The 18,792-nt window shown below is 49.2% G+C and overlaps 3 protein-coding genes across 5 annotated transcripts in view; 2 read left to right on the top strand and 1 right to left on the bottom strand.

The window, feature by feature from the left end:
• LOC126995723 (homeobox protein aristaless-like 4) overlaps positions 1-10,592 on the top strand; it is a 51,485-nt gene extending 40,893 nt beyond the window's left edge. Inside the window, exons 3-5 of one of the 2 annotated variants that reach the window (XM_050855562.1) lie at positions 8,559-8,715; positions 9,048-9,212; positions 9,614-10,592. In XM_050855562.1, coding sequence (XP_050711519.1) covers positions 8,559-8,715; positions 9,048-9,212; positions 9,614-9,744 — 453 coding nt within the window. In that variant the 3' untranslated portion in view covers positions 9,745-10,592. The remainder of the gene's footprint in view (positions 1-8,558; positions 8,716-9,047; positions 9,213-9,613) is intronic. The other variant, XM_050855563.1, reaches the window with a different exon arrangement.
• LOC126995724 (uncharacterized) overlaps positions 1-12,785 on the bottom strand; it is an 81,975-nt gene extending 69,190 nt beyond the window's left edge. Inside the window, exons 1-2 of one of the 2 annotated variants that reach the window (XR_007750662.1) lie at positions 12,600-12,725; positions 10,954-11,063 (exon numbers count right to left, since the gene is read on the bottom strand). Coding sequence is in view for 1 of the 2 variants with exons in the window: in XM_050855564.1 (XP_050711521.1) it covers positions 10,954-11,063; positions 12,600-12,785 (296 nt within the window). In the remaining variant the exon portion in view is untranslated. Of the gene's footprint in view, positions 1-10,953; positions 11,064-12,599 lie in introns of both variants that reach the window. The other variant, XM_050855564.1, reaches the window with a different exon arrangement.
• A 68-nt stretch (positions 12,786-12,853) lies between these two features.
• Positions 12,854-18,624, top strand: LOC126995722 (uncharacterized). The gene is made up of 7 exons (XM_050855561.1): positions 12,854-12,987; positions 13,680-14,768; positions 14,988-16,294; positions 16,590-16,781; positions 16,866-16,956; positions 17,068-17,299; positions 18,009-18,624. Exons 1-7 carry the CDS (start codon positions 12,921-12,923, stop codon positions 18,523-18,525), a joined length of 3,495 nt encoding a protein of 1,164 aa, XP_050711518.1. The 5' UTR covers positions 12,854-12,920; the 3' UTR covers positions 18,526-18,624.
• Positions 18,625-18,792: the final 168 nt, after the last annotated feature.

An 18,792-nucleotide genomic window follows, 5' to 3' on the forward strand; every position in this document is an offset into this window, starting at 1 on the left:
GGAGAGAAAAATGTGAGGGATGGTAAGAGGGGGAAGGGAAATGAAGATATAGAAGCAGGGAAGAGAAGAAGGGAAGAATCAAATGAAGGAAAATGAAAAAAAAATATATGACGAGGTATATTTATAAGGAGAACAGATGTAGAAAAGAGAAACATTTGAAACATTTGAAACATTTATTTATAGTTAGTTGTATATTAGTATTTTTTTTATATGTACATTTATTTTTACATCTGCAGCTTGCCTATATGAAGGGAATGAAAGGAAGGAAAGTGGGGAAGGGAGAGGAGTGAAACTGGAAAAAGAGAAGAGTTACTTGAAGAGAACGGAAAGAAACTATGAAATTATTACAGAGGAACTTAGAGATAGAGAGGGGAGGTAAAGAGAAAGGAAGAGAAAGGAATGGATAGTGGAGGCGAAGAGATAAGGGAGAGAGGGAAGGAAGGGAAGGGGGGGGGGGGATTGCGGTGTGTAGTGGGTAGAGGAAGAGGTTAGGTGGGAGTGTGGGTGGAGGGTGGGTTGCGGTGGGTGGAGGAGACATAATGGAAGGGAGGAAGGGAAGGGAAGGGAGGGTAGGTGGAGGATGGGAGGTGGGTGGGTAAGGAAGAGAGGGATGGAAGGAGGGGAGGGTGGGTGGAAGGTGGGCTGCGGTGGGAGAGTGAAGGGCGGGCGTGTTGGTAATAGCTCCCCGCAGCCTCACCGTCCAACAATTAGTCGCATTCTTAACCGTGAAAACAAAACGGCGAAAGGAGAAGAAGAGGAGAAAATAGAGAGCGGGGAATAAGTGTAACATTGGCGCTCGTCATATGTACTTCCATCCATCCATTACTCTCTCTCTCTCTCTCTCTCTCTCTCTCTCTCTTTGTATCTTTCCCTCTTGACTGGTTGCCACGCTTCCCTTCCTCTTTTTTTTCTCTCTCTCCCTCAAGTCCTCTCCTTTCCTCCCCTTCCTCTACGTCCCTAAACATTACTCCCCTCTCTCCTTCCCTCCCTCCCCCTCTCTCTTTCTCTCCCTTCCTCCCTCCCCTTCCGAGCTTCTCTCCACGTCTCTCCCCTCATCCTTTCACTTTTCCCTTCTCTGTTGACATTGTTTTTGCCCCTCGTGATTATTACTGAGGAGGAGGAGGAGGAGGAGGAGGAGTGGCCTTGGCGTATTTACAGGTATCTTTTTCTTCCTCCTCTTTCTTCCTTCCTTACCTGAGAGAAGAAATTGTTATTGGACACGTGTAGAGAGATTCATAGGTGCTCTGTGTGTGTGTGTGTGTGTGTGTGTGTGTGTGTGTGTGTGTGTGTGTGTGTGTGTGAAAGAAGGGAGGTGTTGGGAGGTATATGGTAGTGGGTGGAGATGTAATGGGTAGTGTTGATGATGTTAGTGGGTGGTAGGTTATGGGTGTGGTGGTGGTGATGTTAGTGGGTGGTAGGTTATGGGTATGGTGGTGGTGATGGGTGGAGGTGGATGATAATAGTGGTCGGTGACAGTGGTGGTAGTGTCTGTGCATTTGGTGACTGGGGTGTGGTGGCGGTGTGGTGGTGGTGGTGGTAGTGGTACTAGGTGAGTTATTTTAGTGGCGGGGGTGTCGATGCAGTTGTGATGGGCGTGGTGAGTGCAATGGGTATATGGTGGATGGGTACTGGGTAGGGTCGCGGTGGTGGTGGTGGTGGTGAGGGTCGCGGCGGTGGTGGTGGTGGTGAGGGTCGCGGCGGTGGTGGTGGTGGTGAGGGTCGCGGCGGTGGTGCTATTACAAATGAGGGCAAGGAAGCATGATTTGTCGGCGTCGCGTGGGTGTGGGCGAACGTGTGTCACTGCCGCTAGAGGGAGGGCACCGCATTTGTCTGACACACACACACACACACACACACACACACACCTATTAGCCTCACCTACGTATGTGTATAATTTTCTGAAGGCATATAACATCAGTGCCAGAAGGAACAAGTTATAGTTTATATGATGGGAAGCTTACCAAGGAGATATTGAGAAAGAGGGAGGTTATGTTGACCGTGTTGCATATCGGCAAGGTATTGAAGGGAACATATTGAAGGTACTGACAGGCAAGGAGTTCAATGGGTTTGTAAATGCATGAATGAATGAGTTATGGAGACGAGGCGAGAAAGAATGAAGGAAATAGTAAATGAAGTGAGGAATGAATGAAGGAAGGAAACTTAGAGTGGAAGGAAAGCAGCGAAAAGGGAGAGAAAGGAACGTAGAGATAGAGAGGGAAGGTAAAAAGAAAAGGAAGAGATAGAAATGGATAGTGGAAGGAAGGGGGATAGGAACAGATGGATGAAAGGATAAATGGAGAGAAAGGAACGTAGAGACAGAGGGGGGAGGTAAAAAAAGAAAGGAAGAGATAGGAATCGATAGTGGAGGCGTAGAGATAAGGGAGAGAGGAAAGGAAGGGAAGGAAATGGGTAAGGTTTGGAGCATATGATAACCTGCGCGTGGCCTCGGTGCTCATCTCCGTCACAATAGGCAGAAGGCAGCAAAACAAAAGGCAGTTTAATGAATAGGTGTTCGCTGTGTCACTGAGGCGCGGGACGACACAAGAACATAAATTGAGAGAAACACATGATAACGAAGACTAAATGTAAGACGCATGAGTAGCAAAAATAATTAAAGGAAGTACAAAAGAGGCAAGAAAAGAGAAGGACAACACTTCCCGGAAAAGAAGAACAAGAACAAGAAGAAAAATAAAACAATAACTACTACTACTATCACCCCAACTACTACTACTACCACTACTACTACTACTACTACTACAATACCTAACAACAGAATCCAAGGAGGCGAAACAACGGGGCAGTGAGGGAGTGTGTCAGGAGAGGGCGGGGCTGCAGGGTAAAGGGTAGCGACTGGGGCACGGGGCAAGGGGGCAGCGGGGCATCGGGGGAGAGGGGAGACTCGGGGATGGGACGGGGCGGAAGGCAAGACGTCAGAGAGGGATGGGGTGAAGGAAGTGTGAAGATGGTACGACGAGGGGCGGAGACGGGCGACACTCCTCTTTTAACCTCGTCTTCATCGTTTTTGTGTGCCACGCGTCCACACAAGGAGGAGCAGAGGAGGGAGAAGAGGAGAGGAGGAAAAAATGAGAACAGAAGAGTGGAAACCTTAGCGACGTTTGCATCTGGGAAGGAGGGAAAGGTGAAAGGGAGAGAGGTGGGGAGAGGGGAGGAAAGAAGCGAGTTTTTATGGTGCTCACTCGTACGTGTTTGGTTTTTAGCCGCCACGAGACGCACGCGACAATATTAACTCTTGGGTGCAGCGGGGCGTCCAAACAGGGTCGGGATTCTCAGACGCGTCCACCTCTCACATCAACTGTATCCATTGGTCAATAAAGAGATCGGTCGGGTTTTCACGAGTGCTTTTTCACACCAATGGTCAAAAAGCAATCGGTCGGGTTTTCATGAGTGCTATTTTACACTCATAGCACAGAAGAAGAGTCAAATGTTGATATTCTTAGACGCTTTCGCTTCTCCCATCAGCTATTTTTAAAGGTCAAAAAGGGAATCAATAGGGTTCTAATGAGTATTTCTTTAGATTCATGCTACAGAAGAAGGGTCAAACTACCACCAGAGACATTAAACTACCTCCGGAAATGCCCAAAACTCATAGGAAAGCCTTGTCAAATATGTGAACTTGGGCGACGAAATGTTTTAAAATACGACCCAAACTAACACCAGGGCCATTAAGGGACCCCTGGAAACGCCCCAAAACACCTAGGAATACCGTGCTGTATGTAGGGCATCGAAAGGTTTGAGGATGTGGCCCCAGAACTATATAGTGACGCAACGCCGCCGCCGCCGCCGCCGCTCTGATTGTGTTTGTGACTCCAAGAACAGAATCTGCGCGTCCCCGTGTAAGCAGGCACTGTTATTTGTTTTTCGGTGCAGTGAAGACACACGCAGAAAAGATTATTTGTATGGTTCTAACTCATTAACGAAAGTAGTAGTAATAGTAGTAGTAGTAGTAGTAATGATAATAGTAATAATAATAAAAAAAATAATAATAATAGAACAGTGAGAAAGAGAGAGGGAGCGTGCACACACACACACACACACACATCAAGAAAGGAGGAAGCGACACATGAATCTATGCAAAGCCATGCACTTCAAAGGGAGACTGACACACACACACACACACACACACACACACACACACACACACACACACACGCTTCCTCCCATCTGTGTTTTCCTCAACCCCCCCCCACCCCCCACCCCTTGCCTCTTACCCTCAAATAAATAAAAAATAAAAACCCTGCCACGTCGTAAGCTAAACAAACAAGCAATGATCACCTCGCACAGCGCACACAATTTACTCGGTTGATTATTCGTGGCATGGCAAGGCTGTCACATGGAGATCAGTATGATGCGGGGGGTGAAAGCGAGGGGAAGCCAGTAGAAATGAGGGCAGGAGTGATAAGGAAATGCACGCTGCAAGAGTTAAAAGCTGGGTAAGAATTAGAAGCACGGGGTGGCGGAATTGAAGAGCAAGTAGCGTGAAGGGTAGACATGCTGAGGAAATAGGCTACAGGAATAAATGAGACAGTATATAGCGTAAGAGGCACAGGAAAGCTTGTAGATCAGGACAGAGCGTGGAGAGGATATACATTAAGATAGCACGGTGACAGTAACGCTTAGAGGCACAGTAAGGCTTGTACAGGGCAGGGAAAAACAAGGAGAGAGATACTAGAGGAAGGCAGCACGGTGAAAGTAGAGTTAGACATAGGAAAGTTTGTATAAGGCAGGGCAAACCGAGGAGAAAGTTTACAAGAGGCGGCAAGGTGACAATATAGGGTTAGAGGCACATTAAGACTTATATAGGCCAGGACAAAGCAAGGGGTAAGTTTACAAGAGGTAGCAAGGTGACAGTATAGAGTTAAGAGGCAAGGTAAGGTTTGTAGAGGGCAGGAAAAATTAAGGAGAAATTATACAGAAATTATACAAGAGGCAGTAAGGTTAGTGGCTCGGTAAAAAAACTTGTAGGTCAGGACGTATCATAAACAGAACATACAGGGCAGAGGAAGGAGAAGGAATATTAAGACAGGAGGCATCATGGTGGATAGGCGAGTTGTTTGCGTGAGGGAGAGGTTTGCAGAGGACCTAAAACAACATAATTCTCGCTAGTTCCTCAAATTCGCAAAACGGTCGAGTGTGTTGCCCGAAACTGCTGGGTAGGTGGTATTGAGACCCTGCCGAGACGAGGGAGGGAGGGGGGAAGGTGGCGGCAGGGAGAGCGAAAGTACTCGTATTCCAACCTGAAGGACTGAGGAAGGAGACGAGAAGGAAAGACCGAGGGGGAGGCACGAGGGAAAAAAATGTCACAGGTGTAAGAGGAAGGAAGGAAGGAAAGAAGGAAACGGGGTAGAAAAAAAGGAGGAAATGTGACACTATGAATCAAGGAGGGACTGAGGGGAAAAGGGACTGAGGGAAGAAAGGGTCCCCAGTGCCACCCTCTCAACGCACTGCCTAAAAACTAACGTCCTAATCTCAGGTGAGCGCTGCAAAATGTTTCGTGGCCCTAAAAAAAATGTATCCACGTGTTCCTTTCTTGCGGGGACCTTTTTTTTTAACCACTGAGGAACTCCGTCGCACTTCTCTTTTTTTTTTTCTTTTTAGGCACACGCACAAAAAATATATAATGGAGCCAATAGTCCTTCGCTGAGATTCTACTACTACTACTACTACTACTACTACTACTAACTACTACTACCAAGTCTCAAACATTAGCTATTCATTCATCTTCCCACACGAGTCGAGGTGATGATGCCGCATTGAATACCGAGCTGACACACCTGAGTCCCTCCAATTACTGTCATGGAGAGATTCACGGACACACACACACACACACACACACACACACACACACACACACACACACACACACACTATTTCAAACATTTATATTATACAAACTCTTCTCGCGGACATATTAGACTTGGGCACATGTTACTGGTGTGTGTGTGTGTGTGTGTGTGTGTGTGTGTGTGTATGTGCGCGCCCAGATTGAGGGAGGGAAAGAGAGAGAGAGGAGAGGGGCAAGAGACTGATGGTAATGGGCGCGACTTTTGAGAGCTATCAACCTCGATAGCCTCGTCACTCTCCCCTTCTTCCCTCCTCTCCCTCGCATCCTCCTCCTCTCTGCCTCTCCCCCGTGGTACCTTGAATCTACCCTCCTTCCCTCACCTTTCCTTTGGCACCAGGTAAATGGGGGAGATAATAAGACTATGCTACAGATGTTATACAACCGTTTGGACTCGATAACCACGCGCACCCACCGTTGCAGATTTACCTATACCAAAGAAAACGAGCAATTACCAAGCACCAGGTGAATGAATGGAGGACATACGAGTAATGCAAAGGCAACACAACCTAATCCACCAAACTCGCACTAACACAGAATCACCTACGAAGAAAAAGAAGCATTCACGAAGCACTCTATCGGCCTCGCTCCGTCATGAAGCGTTGGTAAAGAGCCAGTCAGACGCCCAGTTATGTGGTGACGTCACGGGCTGATGTCTCCTAGCCCAATGGAAGGTGACAGGCGGAACGAGCTGGCTCCTGCGACGACCGAGGCTCCGTCAGTCAGTGGGGCGGGGGTATTTTGGTGAGGTGGGAGGGAGGACGTGGTGGAGGGGGTGACGAGATGGTGGTGGTGGTGGTGTGCGTGAGGGAGAGAGAAGGGAAGTGTGGGAGGGTCAGAGTGAAGGAGATGAGGGTGGTAGGGAAGGAAAGAGGGTGGAGGAGTGAGTATGAGTGAGGCAGGGAGTGCTTGAGGGAGTGAGTGGTGGAGTGAAGGAATAGAAGAGGGTGGCTGAGATGGATATAGCGCGTGAAGGAGCTTCTGAGTAGGGGAGTGAGGGAGTGTTTGAGGGTAAGAGTGATGGAATGAAGGGACAGAAGAGGAGGTTGGGATGGAGGACGTGCGTGAGTGTAGGCGTGAGTGAGAGTGAGGCAGGGAGTGTTTGGGGAAGAGTGGTGAAGGAACAGAGAAGAGTGGCAAGGGAAGAGAGAGTGTAGGAGCGAAGTATGAGTGGAGTGAGAGAGAGCGAGACGGGGAGCCGATTTCACAGTCCAACACAGTGTCTTCGTAACAGCCCGAACCAAACTATAGAATCCCATACAATCCAAAACGGTGAGTTTCATCAAATTTGTGAACTTATATATAAACACCAGACACTATACAAGGAAATTTCGAAGGCTCTGGTATTGGTTTGGGAGTTTACTAACCCATCATGGGGAACTGTGAAACTGGGGGAGTGCTTGCGGTTGACAGTGGTAAAGTGTATTGATAGAGGAGGGTGACAGAGAAGGGGCAGCAGGGAGTGTTTGAGGATAAAGGGTGGAGTAGAATAAGACTGAGCAGCTCCCATACACTAATCCCGGGTTCCGTTAACACAGGTCAGGAAAATGATGGATAAACTCTCTTCCTCTGATGAATTAACGCTAAGGATGAGGTAAAATGAAATAACAAGAATATACAGTTGGCTTTCGAAGAGTAAGAATGTCTTTTTCTCTTCTATTGCTACATTTGATCCTGCACCTTAATTTTCTTTTCACTATGGCTTCTCACTCCAAGAATTTAAGTGGGTCAATTAATACAAATCTCTATCACGTTCATAGTTCTTCCACGCAATAATTTCCTCTTCCTCTTCCTCCTCATCATTATCATCATCCGCCTCCTCCTCCTCCTCCTCCTCTCCACCTGTTGACCCTCACGAAGCCTCGATCGAGCTCGTAAAGACAAACACACTCATTAATCAGACCAGATTGTAAACTTCGTCCCCGCCACCAGCACGCCAATACTGAAATTAAGAACAGATGTGTGCTCTCTCTCTCTCTCTCTCTCTCTCTCTCTCTCTCTCTCTCTCTCTCTCTCTCTCTCTCTCTCTCTCTCTCTCTCTCTCTCTCTCTCTCTCTGTGTGTGTGTGTGTGTGTGTGTGTGTGTGTGTGTGTGTGTGTGTGTGTGTGTGTGTGTGTGTGTGTGTGTGTGTGTGTGTGTGTGTGTAAAAAAGTTTGTGGCTCTTATATTTGAGGCTTTCACTCCTGTTCTCCCTCTTCGGCATTACTCTCTAACTTCATCTCAGTATTGATTCTCAGTGAATAAAAAATACACATGCACACGAACGCTATATTACGTAACGTGTAGCAATGTTTTTTTTCCTAGAAGTGGTTTTGTTTTTTCACTGCTGTCATAATTGCGCTGTTAACGGGATCCGAAAGTTTTGGATCGCTGCATATGAAAAATGTCTAAACTTTGTGAAGGTAAATAAATGTGACTCCTGCTCTCCTTGCTCGCTGTGATGCATTGTGATTATGCATGTACACGTGTTTAGAGGTTCTGTGATAATGCTAACACGGTGACTGGAGGATGTTGTTACCCAAGTATGGTAATTGTTGTTTCGATAAGTTAAGAAGGTGGAGGAATATGCAGAGGAGAATATAAAGGCGATATGAGAACCATGCTTTCATGAAATATGGACGTTAATGTGCGGGGTGTAAGTAATGTTAACAGCTGTGTGTGTGTGTGTGTGTGTGGTGACGCTCGCTCCTCCCGGCAGGTGTGGTTCCAGAACCGGCGAGCCAAGTTTCGGCGCAACGAGCGGAGCGTCCTGGCTCAGCGCAGCGCCGCGCCCTTCCGCCCGGCTGACGCGGTGCCCTCCATCTCAACTTCCCCAGGCGGCCCCGTGGAGCAGCCCCTCGCCCCGCGGCCATCAGGTATTGTCAAACGACCGGGATACTATCGTGAGTGAACAACCTGGTAGGAGGTTTGGAGTTCACAAGAAACTAAAACATTCTCGTGTAGGGACAGTTGATGGACTTGTTTACGAGCTAGAAATAGAAACTATTTAGGTAGAAGGCAGGGAAGCCACCACAATGCTAGGACAATAAGGCATTCTGCCTAATGAACACCATAGGGTTTAAAAAAAAAAGACGGAGGGAAATTACTTATGAAACCCTAGTCTCAGCAAGAAAGCATCCAGCTTGGCGTGGTAACACAAGGCTTCCATAAAATATAGCGTAAACCACCTCAAGGTCACCTCCTCCAGCAGGAACGAGCGGCGTGGCCATGTGTGACTACAGCGGCTACGGCAGCGTGGGCGTGGCGGCGTGGAAGGGCTCCAGCACGGCCGTTGGGAGCGCCACGCCGCCCTACCTCACCCACTTCACCCCCACCAGCTCCCCGACGCCCGTGTGTTCCTCCCTCCCTCCAGGTGAGGCCTCCGTCCTTCCCTCATGCTGTCACCCTCCCGCCGCAACATTACACAAACAAAACGTCTTACAGGCACCTCCTCCCTGTTAAATGTCCTTCCATACAGCCATCACTCATGTTGGCAACACTAAACAGACAAAACTCCACTCTCCTGCTTACTGTCCCTCCTTCCGACGCTACTCTCCCACTGGCAACGGTAATACACAAACCATCATTTCACATAGTTCTTCCATGCTACTTTTCGCTCATTCATATCACCGTCCGTGTTGTCATTCAATATAAGTGTTTCATCTTCATGGCGTACGTATATTAGGCAACCTTTTCATGTAGTTTGCTCTAAATCGTTTAAATGGTAGCCTTCTTCAGCAGCGCAGCGCCTCTGACAACAAATTCCCTTCGCAGGTCTGGGCGGGGGTTACGGAGGCGGCGTGGGCGGGGCAGGGCAGATGGCGGGGCCCTACGTCGGCTCCTCGCTGGCCAACCTGAGACTGCGCGCCCACGAGTACTCCCTCCACCACCAGGGCCAAGTGTGATGGTTCCGTTCCTACGCCGCCACCAGCGCTACGTGTGACGCCCTCCCCGCACCACCACGAAGAATGAACATATCGCGCTCCCATAACGACTATTTTCCAAGGCCACAGAAAAGATTAGCCGGGATTTCATGGGTATTTTCCCCTTTCATAGTGCAGAAGTCGTGTGAAACTATATCCTGGATTTCAAAAACAGTCCATGAAAATCCCAGCAACTTTTGATGGGAGACTTCTCAAACAGGCGAAGTGAGGTGTCGATACTTTGGGAATTCTACGGCCCGATTTTTCCCCTGACCTCACCGTGACCTTATCTCCCCTCACCACCGCCACTCCCATCACCACCAAAGGATGACGACTCCCCTTCTTCGCCACGTCCCTATCATCACCACCACCACTAGCACCACCACCGAGGATATGAGTGACGACTTGCTACAGTGGGTGAAGTGAATGACGGACAAAGAGGTGTAAAGACAAGCGAGATGTGTTGTGTTGGCTGGTGGCTGTTGAGTGACGTGATCTACACACAGACAGTTGTTTAAAGGGACAACGAGTAGGTCTGTCTGTTCTGTCTGTCTATCGGCCATTCTGCTTTTGTGTCTGTCTTTGCTTATCTCTTCCCCCTTCTCTCTCTCTCTCTCTCTCTCTCAACGCATTGCTAGCCTGTCTAATAAATCCAGCGAGGGAACGTCAGCCACACTCCCGCGCATGTCATCCCTAACCCCGTCGCTGTGAACCCAGTGTGGCGATGCGCGGAGGGCGTCACCGGCTGGTCGTGACACCCACTGGCCGGGCACTCGCTGTCTGTGCCTCCAAATGCTTCCTATTGCTTGTAATTATATAGTGTTGAGGAACCGTTGTGTCTTTGTCCTGTAGGGAAGGTGTGGGCAAGGTGGGTCTGGGAGGAGGGCCTTCTTTCACAAAATATTCACAAGGAAGAAACAGAAGGGAAAGGACCGGCGTCTCTCTCTCTCTCTCTCTCTCTCTCTCTCTCTCTCTCTCTCTCTCTCTCTCTCTCTCTCTCAACGCAATGCTAGCCTGTCTAATAAATCCAGCGTACATATGAAACAAACGTGAGGCATGCTGATAGAAAATGGAATGGGGGTCATACCTTCATCACAGTCCAACACATCCAGCGAGACGTTCCCCATTGGATTTCACGTCATGCTTCCAACTACATGCAAATAGAACGGCAAACACCTTCACTGTACTCACCATCTTGGGCAGTGCTCCTGGACTGGCTTCTCGCAGTCTACTCCTATCCGTGAGTACAACGCACTTCCTCTGGCCCCTCGGTGGCAGTGGGAGCCTCTACACACTTGGGACTGAAGGACAAAGGTGCAGAAGTATATAAGAATCTATCCCAAAACCTGCTGCCATTAACGGGCTTCTTTTTTTTTTACATTCACAGTGAATTGATATATTTTCAAGGGAGTAAAACAAAGAGGAAACAAAAAAAAGTCCACTGACGCGGCTACAGCAAATAGTTGATGTAGTCTGTCGGTCTAAATAGTTTAAATAGACTGCAATTTATTTTGGTGCAGTATGTAAAAAAAAGTAAAGCAGTTTGGGGTTCTCATCTTGACACTATGAAAAAGAGATTAGGATACGTCGCAGTGGGTACAAACTGGATTAATTCAGGTTCAGAAAACATGAGTAAATATGGTTCACAGATGAAGTTGTGGGTGAATGAGAAATCAATCAGATAATTATTCAAGTGACGTATATTTTACCCCGCCTAGAAAACATTAATTTCCCGTGTCAGAATGAAATGAATAACAGGACAAAATAACAGAGGACAAAATAACAGGACAAAATAACAGAGGACAAAAATAACAGGACAAAATAACAGGACAAAATAACAGGACAAAATAACAGAGGACAAAAATAACAGGACAAAATAACAGGACAAAATAACACAGGACAAAAATAACAGGACAAAATAACACAGGACAAAATAACAGGACAAAATAACAGAGGACAAAATAACAGAGGACAAAATAACAGGACAAAATAACAGGACAAAATAACAGAGGACAAAATAACAGGACAAAATAACAGAGGACAAAAATAACAGGACAAAATAACAGGATAAAATAACAGAGGACAAAAATAACAGGACAAAAATAACAGGACAAAATAACAGGACAAAATAACAAGGGACAAAATAACAGAGGACAAAATAACAGGACAAAATAACAGCGGACAAAAATAACAGGACAAAATAACAGGACAAAATAAGACAAAGTAAGAAGACAAAACAGAACATACACAAATAAAACATGAAAAAAAAACAATATCAAGACAAAAAAGAAAAAGAAACGAGGACAAAAGGACAAAGGGAAAAAGAGCACGTCATCTGTTATGCAATCCTGCCATTACCCTAACCACTAGACAGAGCACTTGCGTTATTAAAGTCGCCACTCCGGTGTACACTAGAAGACCTGCGAGACTCAAGAGAACAAACACATTAACATGATCAGGTCAACACGTGGGACTCGGTGCTGAATAATGAATGCACTACTGTTCGTTACGTCTCCCGGTCACAGGGGTGGGTTTGATCCAGCGATGCCAGATTGTCATACTCGGAGCATCATATTTACCGGTTTCTGCCCCCATAACTATTGCCAAGAAACAGAAACAATTGACCATTTGGCGTTAACTATATACCAAGCTAGTTATTGCGATGGAGGACACAGTTTTGGGGATGGAAATCAGCAAACAAAAGGTGGAGTACGATAATCTGGTACCGTTGGTTTGATCTCTGAGGGGCTCGCCAGATGACATAATAATTACTCTACATTTCCGACCCAAGGCCTATATGTTAGTTCGCTCTACTGGGGATCACTTAAGTACAATACCTGCTTATCTGGGGAAGTTCTCAAGCGCCGGGATATCCACGAGGACACACAACTAAGTACACTGGAGTTGAGAATCGATACACCCACCTCCATCCATCCATCCCTGCACACTGCCGCAATTAGGAACCATGCTGCTTCGGGAGGCGGTCGTGAGAGGTTCGACGCTGCTTCGCTCTCTCCGTACATTCCTTTTCTATTTCATCTTCTTCATTGAGACTTTCATTTACATCGAGTCTTTTACATTGAAGCTTGATTTTCATTTCGCCCGTCCGAGTGAAGGCTTTCCCAGGACCCAAGCTGTCCCTCTCAAGCAGCTATACGATGAAGCTTTGCCGCCGGTCACTCCTCTTCGTCCTGATCCCGGTGTTCGCTCTTGCTTCGTTCGGAGGTGAGGCTGTACTCGGATGTCTTGCTTCCTCTACTCTAACTAAGCCGGTATTATAAGACACTTCCGCTTCCAACATCAGCTATTTCTAAAGGTCAAAGAGGGGGTCAGTCGGGTTCTAATGAGTGTTTCTTCAGATTCACGGTACAGAAGAAGGGTCGAACTACCACCAGGGTCATAAAAGTACTCCTGGAAATCCCCACAACTCCTACGAAAGCCTTGTCAAATATGTGTTCTTGGGCGGGGAAATGTCTAGTAATACGACCGTTATTATAGCATCTTGGCCCACACGCACTATAATATGTCTACTCTCAGCATGTCTTGAGAAAAGTAGTATGGTCACCTCTTCCATGTTGGGGATGACTAAGGTCGCTATACTCAGACACTTCCGCCTCACATTTTTTTTTTTCAAAGTCCTAAAGGGGAGATTAATATGATTCTCATGAGTGTTATATTACGTTCATGGTACAGAAGCTTTGTCAAACTATCACCAGGGTCGTAAACTACCCATGGAAATGCCCACAGCTGCTATAAGAAAGCCTTGTCAAATATGTGTGGTTGAGCGCCGAAATGAATATGGCCCTCTGTATGTTACTATTACTACTACTGTTACTACCATTACTGTTACTACCACTATTACCTTTTCCCCCCCCCCCCCCCCTCTCTCTCTCTCTCTCTCTCTCTCTCTCTCTCAGCGTGCGGCGAGGAGGTGAAGGTGGGCGCCCAGCTGACCTACCACCTGATGCCTCAAGGGATGCCGGACGCCACGACTCGCCTGCAGGTTACGGCGCTGGACCAGGTCATAGCGAGGCTCCTCCGGCAGGGCAAGGTGGAGCCACGAGCTGTCGAGGGCCTTGTGTTCCCGGAAGCTGGAGGCGGAGGGGGGACAGGGGTAGAATCGCTGGTTTACCCTCGTGGCTTACCAAGTACCACCACCCCTGGGCTCTCTCCTGAAGGCGACGCAGAACATGGCACTCCTTACCCAGATTCTGATTATTCCCCTCTCCCTTCTCGTTATCAGCCCTCCTCCACCCTCACCTCCAGCCCTGCCTCCAGCCTACCACCCAATCCCTCCAGCACTCCCTTCCCCACCCTCACCTCAAGCCCTGCCTCCAGCCTACCACCCAATCCCTCCAGCACTCCCTTCCCCACCCTCACCTCAAGCCCTGCCTCCAGCCTACCACCCAATCCCTCCAGCACTCCCTTCCCCACCCTCACCTCAAGCCCTGCCTCCAGCCTACCACCCAATCCCTCCAGCACTCCCTTCCCCACCCTCACCTCAAGCCCTGCCTCCAGCCTACCGCCCAATCCCTCCAGCACTCCCTTCCCCACCCTCACCTCCAACCCTGCCACCAGCCTACTCCCCAACCCTTCCCACACTTTCTCTCCTAACTACATTAACCCCAACCAACCTGACTCCATCCCAACCCCAGCCAAAACCTCCTATCCCTTTAGCCCTTCCCCAACCTTCCCCTTCAGCTCAGTCCACAACCTCTTCTCTAGTCCAGACCCCACTTTTCCCACAGATCCAGCCTCCACCTTTCCTTCCAGCTCCCCCTCCGGCCAAGCACTCCCCTCCTCCACCTCTCCATCTAGCCCCTCCACAACCCTCCCCATCAGTTCAATCCCCACCTTACCCTCCACCCCCGCCCCCAGCCCCCTCGCCGCCGCTGCGCTGGACTCCTTCACGCTGTGCCTGTGGTTCCGTCTGGCCTACCTAAGGGAGTTCACAGTCATCCTCAGTTACAACACCCACAAAGGACGGGGCGATTCCCTAACACTTGGTAGCACCCTTCAGTAAGCCGTTAACCTTTGAAATATATTATTGAGTTTTACATCCATACACAGCTAACCTAACATTTTGCCTCTCAGTGTTCTCCTAAACTGTCCTTGCGTTAGTGCCATACAGCTTGAGTCTGCCTTTACTTTCTTCACTTTTTCCTTCCATTCCATCCGAGCTGCTCCTTCACCAGACCACTTTTGTCCTTGTCACGCTGCTGCAGGGCCGCGGTTCAGCGTCTTCGTCATGGAGTACATGGATCGCAATAGCTGGATTGAGCAGTCGATGGTGGAGCCCCAGCGCTGGCACCTCGCCTGCATGATGCGAGACGGACCAGCTCGCCGCGCCTCGCTCTTCCTTGACGGAGCGAGACTCCTCAGCATGGACGCCACAAAACAACTTCCTCTTAATGGTACACTTGTGTTGGGCAACGACCAGGACTACCCGGGTGGAGGCTTTATTGAGGCCCAGAGCGCTCCTGGCTCAGTGACGGGTCTGTACCTGTGGCCGAGGATACTCTCACGCACAGAAATACTCGCTGTTGGAAACTGCGACCCACCTGGCGCCGCCCTCCTGCCCTGGGAGGCCACTCCATGGGACGCGTTTGGAGATGTACAGAAACAGTATAAGAGTCCTTGCCACGAGAGAGGCTCATACACGCACTTTTTGCTGCCTATTAAAGTGACTCACGGAATGGCCCATTGGATGTGCCAGGGTCACGGCCTGACGCTGCCATTCCCCACGTCTGAGGCGGAGAATCAAAACTTAATGTCTTACATCAACACTAATTTGTCAGCCTGTGCCTCCGCGTACAGTGCTTTTCCGTCGGTGTGGCTAGACGTGACCTACGACGAAGCCAAGCAGCGGTGGCTCGGCGGCCCTGAGCAGCTTCCCGTCAACTTTACCCGCATGACGTTTGTCACCAAAACCTCTTTATTGTCTAACCCTAATGCATACATTACTGATGATGGAGAGTGGATATCCATAGAAGCAAATGGGGAGAGGTGTACAATGTGTGTGGGCACCTACAGCAGCCAGTCTGTGTACATCCACGGGTTGTGTCGCTCCGAGGGCACCGTGGAGCAATACACCACTCTCTACCCTCGTACTGATGATCGAGGAGTCTACTACCTTCGGGGAGCCTCGGGTCTCCACCTCCGCTACGACACAGGGAATCGGTGGGTCATCCACTACCTGCCCACAAACACCCTCGTGGGTGAGTACGATGCTGCAGAGTTCTTCTGGGGCCGCAAGGCGTGGAGACTGAATGGGACAGAGGCGGTGTGTAGACCGCATCATCGGCTCTTCGGACGCAACAACTTGACTATCAGTTGGTGTCGCCCCGGAAGCTTCACCTGCACCTCCGGCCAATGTGTGGAGCTGAACGACCGCTGTTCTCTTGACTCTGAGTGTGACGACGAAAGCGACGAGGTGGACTGCCAGTTGGTGCACAACCTCGACGACTATCAGCACCACCTGCCGCCCTACACGCCTCTCCTTCCTCTCAGCTTTAGCATCACTCTTAGTAAGGTGAGTCCTTCTCCTCCCTTATGCCCTTGGCCGCCGGTGTGTGGAGCCTTTTCATTCTGCCCGTCGCTCCTTTGCCGCCAACTCAACAAGGCAGATTTCAAGTTTGAGGGAGTGACGAAAGACAGGCAGCCGCGGCCACCAGTCAGCTCCACAGCACTCAGCAGCAAAATTCCCTGTGCCGAAAAATGCTCACATAATGAAGCATCGAATGATTGTACACACAAAATCCTTGACACAACAAACTGAGGCTCCATAGGTTTGATGCATCGAGTTGTAATTTAGTGGTGGTTCGCAGCTGTGGTCGGTGGACCTGATGGGGCAGCTGGTGCACGTCACCTTCAAGGTTAACCTGCGGTGGAGGGACCGCCGCCTCGTCTACCACAACTTACGGGACAATCCTAGTCTTAACGTGGTGCCAGCCACCCACTCCGACTCTCTGTCCCCACATGTACCCTCGGAAGGGACTGTGTGGCATCCACAAGTTCAGGTGAGACAGTAACTGTTAGTGGGGGCGGACCTGCAGAGGTGCACCGTCCTCGGGTGGGTGGTGGCTGACGGACGGTCTTTGCAGGTGCGGGACGAGGAGCGGCTGGCGGGGGTGGTGGAGCCGCGAGCTCGCCTGGTTGTCAGGAAAATGACATCCGGTCGGGACATCTTCACGGGTAAGGGCAGATGTCATATTCTGCTGCCATGTGTGCTCCTGAGGTTTGCTATACGTACATACACGCATGACTGTGACTGACGGTGTCATGGGGACGCCTGGTACATTGCAGACCTGGAATACTCGGGCGCCGGTAACGACTTGGAATACTCTTTGGAGTTTGAGTCTAACGTGCACTGCGAGCTCAACCTGGAGATGTACCCCTTTGACTCCCAGCTGTGCTCCATCACGGCCTCCGTCACCAACGTGCTGAGCCAGGTCGTGCAGTATCCCTCGCCCGCCGGCCAGACCCACCCCGCCCTGCCGCCACATGCCGAGTTCATCATCACGTCCCCGACCCTTAGGTAATGCACATTCACTTGTAGGAGCGGCGAGGACTCCCTATATCAGTATCCACACCCACTCCAGGCCAAGCATATTTGCAGGCCTGAAAAACTCCTTTATAATACTTTCAATATATAACAAATAAATTAGATACCTTGGGCGTAGGTAGATATCGGGGCCTAAGGCATGGCTCCAACAACGGGTAGTTTTCAAGGGCTCTCTCAACTATCTCTTAACTTCCTTGATTTAATAAATAAAAAAATGTTGATCCCGAGACCCCATTTGTAGGCCACCACCTATTGGATCACAGGGGACATTTTCAAACAGCGTCACCTTCACCTCCTTGAGTATGCCATTAGATGATACGAGAATATACAAATCCTTTTACACCCCAAGGCATTTCTGATGATAGATAATGGATAGTTTTGTAATGGACCGCATAAAGAGTGAGTTAACAGCATAGTGCATGAAAGCTTTGTCAACGGTGTTCCTGGCGGCCTCCTCATCAACGTTGCCAGACTGTCGTACTCGGCCTCCTATGTCTGCCAATTTCCGACCCAAAAACTGCCTCCTCGACCCCAATAACTGCCTTCATATATAGTTATCGTTTAAATGGTTAATTCCGGATGTTTCCTGGCAATAGTTAAGGCTCAGAAACCGGTATATAAGTACGAGGCTCTGAGTACGATAATCTGCCAACGGTGCTCCTCATACCTCCCTCTGTTGCAGGCTGAAGAACGGAAGCACCACGGCTCGACTCTCCTTCTGCCTCCACCGCCGCCCTGCCCACCACCTCTTCTCCACCTACCTCCCCACCATCCTCCTCCACCTCATCGGCTACTCCTCCTTCTTCCTGCGGCTCGACAGCTTCCAGGACCGCAGCGTCATGAGTCTCACCACCCTCCTCGCCCTCCTCGCCCTCTACTCCGAGTCCCTGGCCGCCCTTCCCAGCACGTCCTACCTCAAACACGTCGACATTTGGTTCATCTTCAGCATCGCCTTCCTCACCGCCGTCGTCATCGTGCATATTGTTGTCGAAAACCCTCGCAATCACAAGACTCCCCTCATGTTCCTCCCCAAAGACCCCATGGTCCCCCCTGACTCGCTGTGGCAGAGGCTACGTGAGGACTGGCGTAAAAGGAGCACCAACTGGAAGATCATGGCCGGAGCGAAGGTGGGCATGGGAGTGACTTACGTGGTGTTCCAGTGCGTGTATTGGGGTCATGTGCTGCGGATGAAGGGGTAGATAAAATGGGAAGGGGTGAAGGGCAAGTATAGAAATGGTGGTTCGTGAATGCATATACTGCTACTACTACTACTACTACCACTACTATTGTACCTACTACTACTAAAATGAATAACTGAATGAATAAATAATAGGTGAACCGTCTTACAACAATATATACGGTACATTATAAGACGATAAACAAAGTAATAATAATAAAACTCATCATCTACCTTCACGATGCCCATGTTTCTTACCTCTGGGTTGAGTGTTAGCTTTGTATGTATG

The sequence above is a fragment of the Eriocheir sinensis genome, chromosome 8, assembly GCF_024679095.1.
Source record: "Eriocheir sinensis breed Jianghai 21 chromosome 8, ASM2467909v1, whole genome shotgun sequence".
NCBI lineage: Eukaryota > Metazoa > Arthropoda > Malacostraca > Decapoda > Varunidae > Eriocheir > Eriocheir sinensis.